This window comes from Perognathus longimembris, chromosome 15, assembly GCF_023159225.1.
Source record: "Perognathus longimembris pacificus isolate PPM17 chromosome 15, ASM2315922v1, whole genome shotgun sequence".
In the NCBI taxonomy this organism is placed as follows: domain Eukaryota; kingdom Metazoa; phylum Chordata; class Mammalia; order Rodentia; family Heteromyidae; genus Perognathus; species Perognathus longimembris.
This window is the reverse complement of record NC_063175.1, coordinates 9,253,443-9,269,650: the sequence shown is the minus strand read 5'-3', so window position 1 is coordinate 9,269,650 and position 16,208 is coordinate 9,253,443. Positions and strand designations below refer to the sequence as shown.

At 41.9% G+C, this 16,208-nt stretch overlaps 1 protein-coding gene and 1 pseudogene across 5 annotated transcripts in view; one reads left to right on the top strand and one right to left on the bottom strand.

Moving 5' to 3' along the window:
* The window catches only part of Cep192 (centrosomal protein 192), a 107,888-nt gene that overhangs the window by 38,146 nt on the left and 53,534 nt on the right, over nucleotides 1-16,208 (top strand). For all 5 annotated transcript variants that reach the window (XM_048363095.1, XM_048363093.1, XM_048363097.1 and 2 more), the window contains 4 exons: nucleotides 6,532-6,706; nucleotides 10,840-11,737; nucleotides 12,417-12,565; nucleotides 15,180-15,410. In XM_048363095.1, coding sequence (XP_048219052.1) covers nucleotides 6,532-6,706; nucleotides 10,840-11,737; nucleotides 12,417-12,565; nucleotides 15,180-15,410 — 1,453 coding nt within the window. The remainder of the gene's footprint in view (nucleotides 1-6,531; nucleotides 6,707-10,839; nucleotides 11,738-12,416; nucleotides 12,566-15,179; nucleotides 15,411-16,208) is intronic.
* On the bottom strand, nucleotides 2,927-6,307 carry LOC125364073 (annotated as a pseudogene).

Here is a 16,208-nt window from a genome sequence, read left to right as displayed (position 1 = left end):
AAAAACAACAGGGGCTGGGGAGATAGCCTAGTGGCAAGAGTGCCTGCCTCAGATACATGAGGCCCTAGGTTCGATTCCCCAGCACCACATATACAGAAAAACGGCCAGAAGCGGCGCTGTGGCTCAAGTGGCGGAGTGCTAGCCTTGAGCGGGAAGAAGCCAGGGAAAGTGCTCAGGCCCTGAGTCCAAGGGCCAGGACTGGCCAAAAAAAAAAAAAAAAAAAACAAAAACAAAAAAAAACAAAAAACAACCAAACAAAAAAAGACCTGGAAATGGAGCTGTGGCTTAAGTGGTACAGTGTTAGCCTTCAAGCCCAAGGACAGTGCCCAGGACCTGAATTCAAGCCCCAAGATTGGCACGCACACACACACGTAACAAGACCACAAACTGCAGAGTGATCTTTCATAGTTTGTTCAGTCCTTTGGGTAGATAGTTAGCTTTGCTATTTTTTTTGGGTGGGGGGGGCCAGTCCTGGGGCTTGGACTCAGGGCCTGAGCACTGTCCCTGGCTTCTTTTTGCTCAAGGCTAGCACTCTGCCACTTGAGCCACAGTGCCACTTCTGGCCATTTTCTGTATATGTGGTGCTGGGGAATTGAACCCAGGGCCTCATTAATATGAGGCAGGCACTCTAGCCACTAGGCCATATCCCCAGCCCTAGTTTTGCTATTTTAATAACATTGAAATGAGTAACTTTTTTTCAAATTTAATTTTATGTATGTTTTCTTTTGTGGCTTTATAAGAGATCCTTCTCATGTTTCTCACTTGAAAGATATTAGTAAGTGGAAATTTTTGTCTATAGTGACCCTAACAAAAATATTACATATAGTTTGAAGTCAGGCACTGTGGCTCATGCATTTAACTCTAGCTACTCAGGAGGTTGAGATAGGATTGCAGTTTGAAGCCAGCCTAGGCACACAGATATGACACATTCTTTTTTTTTTTTTTTGCCAGTCCTGGGGCTTGAACTCAGGGCCTGAGCATTGTCCTTGGCTTTTTTTTTTTTTTTTGCTCAAGGCTAGCACTCTGCCACTTGATCCACAGCGCCACTTCTGGGCGTTTTCTATATATGTGGTGCTGGGGAATCGAACTTCGGGTTTCATGTATACAAGGCAAACACTCTTGCCACTAGGCCATATTCCCAACCCCTGACACATTCTTATCTCCAATTAACCAGCAAAAAGCTGGAAGGAGAGATGAGGCTCAAATGAAGAAAAGCTGCTGGAGAGTTGAGGCCAAAAGTTCAATGTGCATGTATACCCACAAAGTATATAATTTCTATTTGTTTCACAATAATGGATTTCAATATTTTCTATTAACTATTTCACAAGCTGCTATTACCATTTCTCGTATTCATTTGAAATGTGTTGTGAGTTAGGACTGAGTGAGTACCAGTAACTTTGTAGATGCTTCATTTTGAGAGTTTTTCATATACACTGCCACTTATTTGACAGCTAATTTAATATTAAACGCCATTAGGAGTCATCTAGCCCAAATAGATGTGAAGATCTTTTAGTGATGACATGTTTTAGTATGTCTTAAAGCTTTGCTTTTTTTTTTTTTTTTTGTCAGTTTTGGTGCTTGAATTCTTGGCCTGGGCACTGTCCCTGAGCTCTTTAACTCAAGGCTAGAGCTCTACCACTTTATGTAACAGTGCCACTTCCAGTTTTCTGGTGGTTAGTTGGAGATAAGAGTCTCATGGACTTTCTTGGCTAGGCTGGCTTTGAGCCACGATCCTCAGATCTCAGCCTCCTCAGTAGCTAAGATTACAGGCATGAGCCACAGGCACCCAGCTCCTTAAATTTCTTAGAGAGGAGTTAGTTTACTATATCTGGAATGTAGGAGGAAAATCTAGAATTAGCCAAATTGTTTGCTTTTGAATTGGCAGTCATTGTGTAAGGTTTTCCCAAAGACGGCTAATTTTCTAATCTAGTAATTTTATTACCTCCTATATCTATGTTGACTCACACTGTCACACAGTGTACTGTGCAGATTGAGCCTTCTTTTATTTAAGAAAACCTTATGTCATTGTTTCTGAAAATGATTTTCCTGCTCCATTTCCTTCTGCCACTAGGACTGAACCCCTGTGATATGTATGTGGGGTTCATCTTAATTGATTTCTGTATTTATCATCATCTAATTTTTTCTTTTGTTATTTTAATTAATTTATTGTCAAGGTGATATACAGAGGGGTTACAGTTTCATAGACAAGACAGTGAGTACATTTCTTATCAAACTTGTTACCTCCTCCCTCATTTTTCTCTCACTTTCTCCCTTTCCTACTTCCCTCCCCCCTGAGAGGGGGAGCATACTGTCTTGTAAATACTGCTGCTGCATTGTTTCTCCTTTTACCCTTTGTCTCTCTGCTTTGATGTTCCTCTTCCCTTCCCTAGTTCTGCTAAATGCAAATACGATACCCAGGGTAACAAAGTCAGCTACAGTAACCATCAGGGGTAAAACCATGGGGAAGAAAGAAAAAAGAGAGCAGAATTTTATGTGGTACGTTGAAAATAACAACAACAATGATAAACCACGTATTTCTATAACTTGGAGTTCATTTTGCTTAGCATCTTCTATATGTTCATATGTAGTAACTATTGAGCTATTGTGATCTTCTGCTACTACTATCCTAGACATGTACTAATTATTACCAGTGAGGGAAGCCATAAAGTCTATGTTTCTTTGAGTATGGCTCACTTCACTTAATATGTATCACATTTTCTTGATCCATTTCATCTGCTGAGTCACCCTCTAATTTTTAAAGATACATTTAATTTAAAAATATCAATGGATTCACACACAAAAAATTGTGGAGATAGTATAGAGAGATCCTAGAACCCTTTTCACCATTTCCTTTGTTGATTATATCATGGATAATTACAGAGTAGAGTTCAATGACAATTTATCACAGATTCACAAAGCTTCTCCTTCAGTCATGTCTACTGATGATCCAGTCATCAGTCATTTGTCTCTTCATTTCATTTTTCCGATCCTTACCATTCAGTGTTTTCTTCAGCCTCTCTTTCCTCTTCTGTACTTCCATTTCATCCTGTTGTCTTGGGTTTAGATTTATAAAACATTTAAGAAAAACTAACATTTTAGAATTTTAAAAGCATTTAGTAAAAGCTAATTTACAATCTTCAAATTGTGCCCTTGAATAAAAATCTATATGTTTTTTAATGTGTAGAGCATGCCATAGGGTAATACTGAACTTTATCGTGAATTTGACATATGGTTAGAGATTGTGAATGAGAGCATCATGTTTATCTTTCTAAAATGGGTAACCTAGCTAAGCACTACACCTTCATCTCTCAGCCATGGGAAAAACCATGGGACTTAGTGGGAAAAGGCCAAGTACACTGAATGAAAACCATTGGAGAATACAATAGGAAAGTGATCTTAAGTTGCTGACTTGCTTAGCATATATTCATAGAAGCAAATATTGATGGTTAGTCTTGCTTGGAGCTGTACCACTTTAGATTCCTATTAGCAATATTAGCAGCACTTCTTTGTCCTAATCTGCATGATTCTTTTTTGTTTCTGCTCAGAGTGCAGTAATATTTTTTGAGTACAAATAAATATATATTTATTCATTGTATTTTCCCAGGAAAAGAAGGGAAGGGAAGAGTCAGCATATGTTACAAAAAAAAATGATTAGAAAAGGGGAAAGGAAGTACTTGGGTACAGCAAAAATCAGTCATGAAATAAAACACCCCAGGGCTGGGATCATCAAAGCTCAAGGGAGTTTTGTCTGTAGTGACCAGAGAAAGGACAGACAGGTACACACTTTCCCAACCTCCCTCCCCATAAATTCAAGATTTCTCACAAAGCTTTGTTTTTCTAGCAGTAAATATGGTGTTACATTTGTCTGTCTCCTATTAACCAATCTTGTGGTCACTTTGACCTAACTTTCTTGCACCTGTGTACAAGTTTCTGAGTGACTTGAACATAACATTCATATTCCCTTTCCTGGTCTCCTGACCCCGTTTCTACATGGAAAGCCTCAATTGCTTCTCTCTAGTATTATAGAACAAATAGTTTGGTCACAAATGAATCACACTTTAAAAAAATGAACTCATGTTGGGAATGAGGTGGGGGATAGAGCCCTAGATTCTTCAGAATCTTTGCATAAGTCACATAAAGTTGAAGAGATATTCCAAGACTGAACTGTGTATGAGCACATAGGTTTTCTTTTGAGGGAGTAAAGGGTAGGAGATAGGACTTATTTTTAGGAAAGATCTATTCCAAAATGGGAAATAGGACAAGTGAGGAAGAAAAGAAAAATGATGGTTCAAGATCCTCACTTTACTAGAGGTTCCCCCAACTTAGTTTCAAATCCTTTTGTCTAGTGCAGAACCTTCGGTCAAACCTTCTGCCAAAGATGCTTTGGCTAACAAGTTTGTAAACAATAAAACCCCAAAAGAATACAGAGAAAGACCTATACATTATTTACACAAACAAGTCTTCCTGCTGTGCAGACCTGGAGCTGCTGCCCACTTATCCCTGAGATTGCTTATGTATCTGAAGACACAGTGCAGGAATGAGGGCTGTAAGATTAAAATTTATAAAAATACAAAACCAGAATATTTATATTAAGGAAAAAAAGTTAAAAGGCATGAGGCACGTCATCTGCACAGTTTGGCATCCTGGAGAGTGCAGGAACCCAAGGAGCAATTATCCAAGGGAGCAAATAAATTACAGTCACCTTGGCCCAGAATGGGGTGGGAGGAAGCTCAGAGCAGCAGGTCAGCAGCTATTTATTCCCTAGTCTCCCATTTTACCTGTCATCACAACCCAATGCATGGTACAGCTCTCCTAGCACCTCAGCTCAAGATAGGCTGGTGAGGAAACAAGATGTGGAGGGAAAACAAAACAACCCTGGGGCTGGGAATATGGCCTAGTGGCAAGAGTGGTCGCCTCATATGCATGAAGCCCTGGGTTCAATTCCTCAGCACCACATATATAAGAAAGGCCAGAAAAGGCGCTATGGCTCAAGTGGCAAAGTGAGATAGCCTTGAGCAAAAAGAAGACAGGGACAGTACTCAGGCCCTGAGTTCAAGCCCCAGGACTGGCAAAAGAAAAACCCCCAAACAACCCTGCCTTGCTTCTGAGGGGCCCTCCCACACTTGAGTGCATTGATCTGTTTGTCTTTGCACACCCTGGCAAGGGAAACATTACACAGCCTTCCTTAGAAGAACAACTTGCCTATCTGGGTCATTTTTAGAAACAGGAGGGTGGGGGGTGGGGTGAAGCCTATCATATAAAGCACACGGTTTCAAAGATGGGTTCCCCCAAAGCCCCTCACTTGAATTGGGAGTTCCTGTGCATCACCCCTTCCCCTCACCAAAAGGGAAGATGGGGTGATGCTGGGAAACCCTGGCCTGAGACCTATGGCAGTGCCAGTTACTCGCCAACCCACCCTATCCCCACTTTCTCCACTTTGCTGATTGATGCCTGGCTCCTTGAAACTTCCTGTTATTAAGTGTAGCCCCCGTCTCCCGACTCTGACCCTCTCTTCTCTTTTTCTCTCCCTTCTCTCTTTTCTTTCTTTATTATTATTATTATTATTATTTTTTTGTCAGTCATAGGGCTGGAACTCAGGGCCTGAGCCCTTGGCCTCAGGGAGCAGGGCAGGGCTGTGGATGTCATTGTCTTCTTCCCAAAAGTAGACAGAAAGCTCTGGGAACTGGGGCCCTACTGGGCCTTCAGTGGACAGGAGGCCACCGTGTGGTTGATGCTTTGGCAGAAGTGGCACTTCTTGGGCTGGGGTGGCTGCTTGCATTCCTTGGCTTGATGATCTAGGCTACCACAGTTGTAGCACCTGCTGTCTCCTTTGTGTCTGTGTTTCTGCATGTTCTTGCTCTTTGGCTGCCTCTCACGCTCAATACAGAGCACCGTGCTGGGCCCAGTGATTCCATGGATTCTAGGCCTTTGGCAGACTTCTTAGAGGTGAACTCCACAGCCTCACCCTCACCCTCTCGCTCCATGTGCAGCTTATTCTGGTGCACAAAGACGTCCCCTGGGGGGGAGGGGTGCCGAGCGCTACCCTGGCGCGGGCAGTCATGAACAGGAAGCTGAACCCTATGCGCACATTGAACCACTTACCGATTCTGGCCCTGTGCAGCAGCTGCGGCCTCCTGGGCAGCACCTCTGCCACTTGGCACAGCCACCTACAAACTGCTGATTGGACACACTGAGCCTGGGGTCGTTGGCTGAGCCCGCGGATCTGGTCCCCGGACCCCAGGCCCCTGGTTGGGTGGCTGCTGGCCCCAGAGAAGTGAGAGCAGGAATTTTTAATGTTTTTGTTCATTGTTCTATATTAGGTGTTTGACCATTTTTGTTGAATAACTAATATCGCATGTGTCTATATGTGCTATTAATGCAAATGGACATTTGTTTTACAGTAGCATATTATATAGGTCACTAATAGAGATTTATAATTTTAAATAAATATCACCTGAGTTTGTGGTTGTGTTACGTGCAGGTAGGAATGTTTCTTGCATGATGCATATTTAACATGAGGCACTCTTTCAGGTGTGCCTTGGAGTGCCTTGCTTCAATTGTTCGCCATGAGAAGTTCTCCTCTGAGAGTGAGTTGTCTCGATTGGCATGTTCCCATACTGCTGATATGAGCAGACTGACATATGTGTCTGAGCAGGAGAGCACCTGTCCAGCCACAACTGCTGACAGTTGCCCAGACGACCACAAGGTGGGTGGCACTTTGGTTCTTTGGTAAGGTCTTATGTGTTGGTGATGTTTGACTTCTGAAGTTCTGGCCTATTTGTCTTTTGTATTACTGTTAACCTTTAAAAAGAATTAATGTGCTGGGCACCTGTGGCTCATGTGGTTCAGAGGCAGACCAGGCAAAAATGTCAGTGAAACTTTTAGCTCTAGTAAACTACTCCGATAAAGCCAGAAGTGGCACTGTGGCTCAAGTGGTAGAGGGCTAGCCTTGAGCACAAAGAGGCTCAGAGACAGTGCCTCGGCCCTGAGTTCAAGACCAGCAAAAAAAAAAAGAGCACAGGTATATATGCATTCCTATTCACTGGTTGTTTTTTCTGAGTGAGTGCTAGAGGTAGCTTACTTATCTGAACTCAGATGCTGTCTGCTGGCAGACATACCAATGCATGTATGCTCTCGGGGTTCAGAAGAAGCTTCTGGAAAATGGACTGCAAGACAGTGTGAACTGATTCAGTGAAAGTTTGTGGAAAGATGTGTTTGAAGCTTTATTTTCCAGACCTATTTGGAATTCAGCAAGGAGGAAGATGTGGAATTGTGACTTGGGCACTGTGTTAGGTAAACTCCAAGAAGGTAGTGGAGGAAGGGAAGTAAGAGTGCAGGGTCTAATGAGGGGGAGGGGGATTTTCAGATGTGAAACTTGGGAGTTGAAGGGCTTTTAAGCTGACACTGACATGACCTGTTTTAATGTTTTAAAAGCTTATTCTAGGACTGGGCATAGTAGCTCACATTTGTAATCCAGCTGTTTGGGAAGAGGAAAATGTGGGAAGATTATAGTTTTTGTTAAAAGGGTCAAAAAAGTTTGAGACCGCATCTTAATAAATAGAGTGTGGTGGTACATACTTGTAATCCCAGCTACTTGGGAAGTATAGTAGGAGGATCAAAGTCCAGAGCTAGCCCTGATCAAAAAGGAGCAAACCTTATTTTAAAAAAGCTAAAGCAACAAAGAGTTAAGAGGGGCTGGGAATGTGGCTTACCTAGCATGCATGGAGCCCTGGCTTCGATTCCTCAGTAACACATAAACAGAAAAAGTTGAAAGTGGTGCTGTGGCTCAAGTGGTGGAGTGCTTGCCTTGAGAAAAAGGAAGCCAGGGCAGTGCTCAGGCCCTGAGTTCAAGCCCCAGGACTGGCAAAAAAAAAAAAAAAAAAGATCTAGGAGCTTACCTAGTGAGCACAGACCCTTAGTTCAAATCCTAGTTTTGCCAGTAAATAAACACTCTAATACTTATGTGATAAAGAGATTAGAATGAGTTAAATTAGAACCAAGGAGATTTGATATGAGGCCATTGTCATTAAGACAGGAGATAGTGTGAACTGGTGTTAAAGTAGTGGCTGTAGTGAGAAATGAGGAGAGCTATTTACCCAGGAGAAGCTGCTATTTTCCTGTGTATGGTGCAGTGTGAATGTAGCAGTATTCAGGTTGAGAGTGTGCGTGTGCGTGTGCGTGTGTATCTGCGTGCATTTCCTGGGGCTTGAACTCAGGGCCTGGGCACGGTCCCTGGATGTTTTTGCTCTAGGTTAATGCTCCACCACTTTGAACCATAGCTCCATTTCTGGCCTTTTTGGTGGTTAATTTGAGATAAGAATCACATGGACTTTCCTGCTGTGGCTGACTTTGAACCACTCATCCTCAGATCTCAGACTCCTGAATATCTAGGATTACAGGCATGAACTTTGTATCCTTTTTTTTTTTTTTTTTTTTTGCCAGTCCTGGGCCTTGGACTCAGGGGCTGAGCACTGTCCCTGGCTTCCTTTTGCTCAAGGCTAGCACTCTGCCACTTGAGCCACAGCGCCACTTCTGGCCATTTTCTGTATATGTGGTGCTGGGGAATCGAACCCAGGGCTTCTTGTATATGAGGCGAGCACTCTTGCCACTAGGCCATATCCCCAGCCCCTGTATCCAATTTTTTAACGAGTTGAATGTGACTATTATAGGTATGTTGAAATAATTTCTCCACCAATCTACTAAATACATAAGTACGTGATATCATACTCAATATGGTATTCCATCCGTTTTATTGGATACCATCTTTTTGGTGTTCCTAGTTATTGAGTCTGTGCATTCTTAGCCTACTGTGTTTAGTGATAGCCAGGCATTGTAGTACATGTCTCTAGTCCCAGTACTCAGGAGGATAATGCAGGAGAATCATTCTGTCTCAACAAAAGAAAATAGCTTGAGTGTTGTATCCAGACAGCCTTTCTTCTGTTACTCCTTCCTTAGAACCTTCCTAAACCTGTTTCTTCACCAGCTAGGAGAAAAGCAGTGGTATTTGCATAGTAATTCACCCTTGAAAAACATTACTTCTTACCAATAATTGACAATCTGATGTTTATCAATGTCTTTGTTTCTAAAACTGTGGTCCAAATTTCCCAAGGTAAGCGCTAGAAATAATCAGTGAGAGTTAAGTAAATTCTTCTCTGTTTTAGCTAGTCATCCTATAAAGCTATAGATGTCAGCTATCAGGTTATACATTATAAAGAAATGAGAATATTAGCATTCACTAAGACTATTACTTTATACTTAAGGGAAGAGAACTACGTAAGTTTAGAAATTAGAAGAGACAAGCCAGGTGTGATGGCTCACACCTATAATCCCAGATACTTTGGAGGTGGTGACCAGAAGGAGCTTGATTTGAAGCCAGCCCAAGCAATAAGCAGTGAGACCCCATCTCAATCAGTAAGCTGGATGTGGAGGTGTGCATCTGTTCCCTCCAGCTACACGTGATCTGTGTAGGTAGGTGTGGCACTCCAGATACATGAGCAGCCAGAGGTAGGGAGATTGTAGTCTGAGGCTGGTAAAAACAAGTGACTACTAAAAAATACAAAGCAGGGCTGGGGATATAGCCTAGTGGCAAGAGTGCCTGCCTCGGATACACGAGGCCCTAGGTTCGATTCCCCAGCACCACATATACAGAAAACGGCCAGAAGCGGCGCTGTGGCTCAAGTGGCAGAGCGCTAGCCTTGAGCGGGAAGAAGCCAGGGACAGTGCTCAGGCCCTGAGTCCAAGGCCCAGGACTGGCCAAAAAAAAAAAAAAAAAGAAAAAAAAAATACAAAGCAGTAAAGGGCTGAGGGTGTGGCATAAGTGGTTGAGCACTTGCTTAGCAAGTGTGAGGCTCTGAGTTCAATCCTCAGTAACACCAAAAAGAAAAAAAAAAGTACAGACAGAATTGTCCTCAAATTCCATAGCAGGCATGGGAAGACCTGGGGGTGGCTTTGTGTTGACTCCAATTTGATTTCCATATTATTTGGCAACTTAACACTGCCCCCACCCTTTGTTAAGTAATTTACTTATGTTTTTATTATAAAGTTTGCTGATGTAAATCTCTTAATTTGCAAAAATATGACTTTACTCTGGTCCTTCGTATATATGCTTCTCAGATGTGACTAATGCATACTGCTTATTTATTTTTCTTTTGTTTATTTTTGTGCTGGTCCTAGGGCTTGACCTCAGGGCCTGGGACCTGTCTCTGAACTTTTTTGCTCAAGTTTGGTAGTCTACCACCTGAGCTACAGCTCTAACTTCTGACGTTTTGGTGGTTAATTGAAGTCTCATGGACTTTCCTTCCTTGGATGTTTCAAACAGTAGTCATCAGAGCTCAGCCACCTGAGTAGCGAGGATTATAGGTGTGAACAATGCAATTCTTTTTTGTTGTTGTTGTTGGTTGTGGGGCTTGAACTGAGGGCCTGGGTGCTGTCCCTGAGCTCTTGTGTTCAAGCCTTGCACTTTACCACTTTGAGCCACAGCTCTACTTTGGATTTTCTGGTGGTTAATTGGAGGTGAGAATCATGAACTTTTCTGCCTGGGTTGGCTTTGAACTATGATCTTCATATCTCATACTCATGAGTAGGATTACAGGTATGAGCCATCAGCACCTGGCTATGTAATTCTTTTTTATAAAACATCAACTCTAGTTTTCTTTGGTAAGTCTGCATTTTATAGCTACAAAATTACTTTTATTTATATAAACCAACTTCTTTTAGATGCATAATGTATACATACAGAGATTTCCTTATTATTGTACTTGAGATCATAAAAAAACATGGTTGAGTTTGTTATGTTCAGTTTATCTGAGAATTATTTTTTCCTTTTTTTGTCACACTCAGAGTGATATCACCAGTGAATTGAGCAGCACAATTATGCAATCCAGTCTAGCTCTATCAGAGGAGCATGCTATGGGAAATCATAGCAAAAAAGTTCAGATTCAGAGCAGAAGAAAAGGAGTATCATCATGTATTACTCAAAGCAAGTCTGATTTGGAAAAAGGGACTGAAGCCAATTCTTCGAGTAGCAGACCTGAGACTGGAGAACCTGACTTTATATCGAATCAGGATCCTTCCTCCAAAAGTAGAGAGCCCTTGGGAACCAGTGAGGAAGGTTTGACATCAAACCCCAGTGAACTGGACCTGATCAGTCTGGCTCTACTGAGCAAAGCAGGTGTGGGCCTTGAGGCCAGGTCTGCCTCGCCACATCTCACTGGGTCAAGCCAGAAGACTACAGATGAAGGGCAGAGGGTAACTTCTAAAGACCTGTCAACTGCCAGCAGTGAGTCCAGTGGCCAGATTCTTAATCAGAGCCCTTCGGGAAACCAGCTCAACCCTCCTCTATGTCTCACGGGTCATGGCTCTGCTGCTGAGATGCAAAACATGCCTGCTGTGCACCCTTCACTCTGGACAGGACATTCTCTAGGCACAGCTCCCTTGGCCCAGCAGTATTTGGGGACATTCCCTTCAACTGGAAATGTTACCAGGCCTCCGTGCCATGCGGGCAGCACTTCAGTCTGTGGATGTTCTTATCCTTCTCTTGCTGGAGAACATGTGGCTATGGGGATTTGTTTAGGACCAAGTCTTGCTTCTGGATTGATGGGTCCTTCTTCCTTTTGTAACCCATGTTCTAATGCCTTACATCAGAATCTGCTGAGTACAGCAAAACCTTTTCCTGTGCAATCTGTTGGTGCAAACTGTGGAATTGAACAGTGGGATTCAGGAATGATGTCAAGATTTGGTGAGTTTTTCCAGAGTTTTTCCTTTGCCCATATTTAGCATCCCCAAATACTTCTGTTCAGGAATCATTGAAGTGTGCTTGGAACAGCACTAAATCCATGTATACAGGTCTAAGTGCATGTATGTGGATGGAATGCTCCCCATGCCTTTGTTTTCTAGTTTTTCTTTTCACTAGATTTTTGTTATTCATTGAACTCTGAAGTGTGCGCTTTAGGGTTAGATCTCAGAATGAGTTACTCCACTGGAGGAGTGTGTGGGCCATGGTAGTGGGAAAAGATGGTGGTAGTATTAAGAATCTGAGTAGTTTTGCACATCTAGAAAGTCAGAGCTTCTGGTTTCTCACGAGGTTAGGCAGTAGCTTAGAATTTGGGAGAGAAAAAGAGGTCAGGATTATCAAGTTGGTAATAATGTCAAGAATTGATTACATTATAAAATAAGGTGTTTGATCACCCCCACATCTTTATCTCCCCCACCCCCCACTAGCTAGAGCTTCAAAAAATGGTTTTTCAGCTTCTGCTGAGACTCATGCAACATGAAGGACTCTTGCACATCATAGGGATTAATACTGTAGCTCTTGAGTATAAATAAGCAGGCAGTCTTATATAATAATTTCCCATATAACCATAGTGCTTTTTAATGTAGTGTTTGATGTAACTTATATTCTGACTTTTCTTACACAGGGAATGTCAGAGTGCCCGAGGAATTGAAATTTCCTCATGCTTGCTGTATTGGTATTGCTTCGCAGACCCACCTGAGTGTGCTCAATCCAACTGACCGCTGGCTACAAGTTAGCATTAAGGTTCTCAGTGTTAGTGTCAATGGCGAGAAGGTGAGTTCTGATGGTCTTTCCCACTGGATTGCACAGTGCAGTGCAGTGCAGGGCAGTGCAGTGCAGTTGTAACTTCCCTTTCTCTCCACTGGTCTGGAAGTTCATTACTCCCTGTCTACCGAATACATTCAACTATAATTGTATCTTCTTTCAGTCCCTCTTTTAGTTTTGAGTTGTGTTTTGTATTTACAGTGTAAGAAGTGAAATGTGAATGTTTTACATTTCCATCAGCTATTAATCATTACATTTCATTGTCAGTTTTTATAAAGTCATATCAATTTGCCTACAGCAGTAAATCACTGAATGTTCTGTGTTTATGATCTTTACTTGTTGGTTTTGCTGAATGTGATTGAATATTTATCTGTGAAAAAGAACTAAGTTACTATTTGGACTTAGTCTTCATTTAGTAAAGGGAATCTTTTTGATAATTTATCTGATCATCATCTTTAGAAATACTTGGAAATACAGTTTGAACTTTAACTCATATAAATAGACTTTCTTACATGATCAATTACAGCTACTATCATTCTGGACTGTGCATCTTCTTTCCTTAGTGTAATGACTGTTTGAATGCCAGTGAGTAGAGACAGTGGGAAATAAGGTTAGCAGCTTCCATTTGGACATGTCCTGGCCTTGTGACTGCTACTTACCAGACATTTGTAAATGGTTTTACTCCCTGTATATTTTTCTCCTGGTAGTCTAAATAATATGGTAAAATAGGACTTTTTCAACTTTGCCTCTTGTTTTCATTACTACAAATTATCAGCTTAGATGAAAATCCAACTTGTACGGAGGAAAGGGTTGTGGGTGGAAGGTAAGACTTTATGGGCTCCTAGGAGTCTGAATAGTGCAGTCTGTGGATGTACAGGAGGAGGAGAGGTGGTTAGTCCTATCATAGGAGTTTCGAAGGCTTGTCTGACACCTTAAGAGGCAGCTTGACGTCTCGTCCTACTACATTATGAAGATGTATAAAACATATCCTAGAAAGATTGTTGGGACTATGAAATGCTCTCTTTTCCATGCCCTTACAATACTTCTTTCCTCCCTCCCTTCCTTCCTTCACTCCTTCCTTCCTTCCTTCCCTCTCTCCCTCCCTTCCTGCCTTCTCACCGTCCCCCACCCTCTCTCTTTCTCTCATTCCTGTTAATATACATTAGCCTAGACAGACAAGTCATGGTAATTATAAACCATCTAGGGTTTCTTGGAATTTGGAATATGCTGTCTATGATCCTATATTTTCTAGCCATGAGTTTGACAAATGGTGTGCTTTTATATATTACTGCAATTAAAAAGTTATGTGTAAGGTCCACCCCTAGGAGAGTTCCATGCAGATGCGCCCCCCACCTATTTAAGTCTTCGCCCAGTACCTGCGTTACCTAGATAACTGGCACACCTGGAGGCAGTTACCTCCCCCTTCTCTGAGATCACATCCAATCCCACCTGGCCATAGCTCCTGCCTTTCCGTATATAATCCAGTTCAACACGAGTACCTGTTCTCATTCCTTTTCTCTCATTCTCTCCTGCTCTTTCTCTCTTTTTCTCTTCTTCCTTCCTCTCTGTCTCCCCATGCCTCCATCTTATGTGGGTTGGCAATTTGCTTTCCCCCCAATCAACTCCTTTCTCCTGAACCATGTGTCGGGTTTCCTTTCCTGCGTACCTTACGTTAGGAATAGTTAAAATGCAGCTATAAGGCTGGGGATATGGCCTAGTGGCAAGAGTGCTTGCCTCGTATACATGAGGCCCTGGGTTCAATTCCCCAGCACCACATATACAGAAAATGGCCAGAAGTGGCGCTGTGGCTCAAGTGGCAGAGTGCTAGTCTTGAGCAAAAAGAAGCCAGGGACAGTGCTCAGGCCCTGAGTCCAGGCCCCAGGACTGGCCAAAAAGAAAAAAAAAAAAATGCAGCTATAAATCTGCTTTTTGATGATTTGATCGGTACTCCCCTTGCTATGGTATTCCAACATGTTTTGTTCTGGGCTTCTCCTGTTTCACTAACAGCTAATTAGTATTATTCACTTACAGGAATGAACACAAAGCATAATTCTGAGATGAAGAAATTTGATGTTTATTAAACTTTTTCTACCAAGTGTGTTGTTTTCCTTCTTTCCTTCCTTCCCTGTTTTATTTTATTTTTTTGTTGGTCATAGGGCTTGAATTTAGAGTCTGGGTGTTGCCCTGAGCTTTTTTGCCCAAGGATAGTACTCTACCACTCAGCTCTAGAGTTCCACTTCCAGTTTTTAGTAGTTTTTTCCTGCCCAGTCTGGCTTTACACTGAAGTTCCCAGATCCCAGCCTCCGGATTAGCTAAGATTATAGCTGGTGTGAGCCACCAGCTGTGGGCAGTACTTTCTTTTTTTAAAGAAATGTATAGATAAATGTGTTCGCTTCAAAGTAGATTAGGATTCTCAGTCCTTAGGCAGCAAGTTCAACTAAAGACATTTTGACTAAGTATGCTTTTCATATAGTGAGTTAAAAGATTGGATGTTCTTGAACAGCTAACAAATGTTTGGATTTTGTAATTGGAGTGATTAGGGAAAGGACTTAAATTAGGTGAATACTCTTGATTTTTAAGATAAAGCCATTTCTTGACAAATCATGTGGCTTTTTTTTTTAAGGTGGATCTTTCAACATATCCTTGTTTAGTTTTCAAGAATAAAGTCATCATAAGACCTCATGCTACAGAAGACATAAAAATACTTTTTATACCGTCCAATCCTGGGATTTTCAGGTGTATATTCAGTGTCACATCTTGGCCATTTTCAGCAGATACTGAAACAATAGTACAAGCAGAATCTTTGGGAAGCAGAGTCATCCTCACAGCGATTGCTGAGGCCCCTGCTATTGAGGTAACTTGATTGTCATTCAAACTAAACATGAATTCTTAGTATCTTCTTATTCCAAAATTAAATTATTTGGTTTTTTTCCAGAAATACAAATTAGTGACTAAGATTTTTAACTTAACAGGGTATAACCTTAAAATCTATTTTCTGGTAATTCTTACTCTTCATAAAGTCACATATTTTCTGACAGTCCCTCTCTACTTCTTTATTTACTTACCTACTTATTTATTTACTTATTTATTTCTGGTGCTGGACTTGGGGTTTGAACTGAGAGTCTGAATGCTGTTCCTGAGCTTCTGTGTTCCTGAGCTTCTGTGCTCAGGCTAGCATTCTACCACTTGATCCACAGCTCCAGTTCCAGCTTTCTTTGGGTAGTTAATTGGAGATAAAAGACAAAAGTCTGTTGGACTTTTCTGCCCAGGCTGGCTTTGAACTGTGATCCTCATATCTCAGCCTCCTGGGTAGCTAGAATTACAGGTATTAGCCATTAGCACCTGGGTATGTATGTACGTACGTATGTACTTACTTACTGGCACTACTAGGGTTTCTTGCTCTCATTTGACTTTTTCTCTGGTGCTGGTGTGCCATCATTTGAGCCTTGCCTTCATTTTTGGCTTTTTGTGATTAAAGATAATAGTCTCTTAAAGTTTTCTCCCCTGGCTGGCTTCAAACTTCAATTCTCAGATCTCAGTCTCGTAAATAGCTAGCTAGCATTGTAGGCATGAGCCACCGGTACTTGGCTGTTGTGGTTATATTTGACATAAGGCCTTACTCTTTGCTGGTGGCTACCTAGGCTTTGATCCT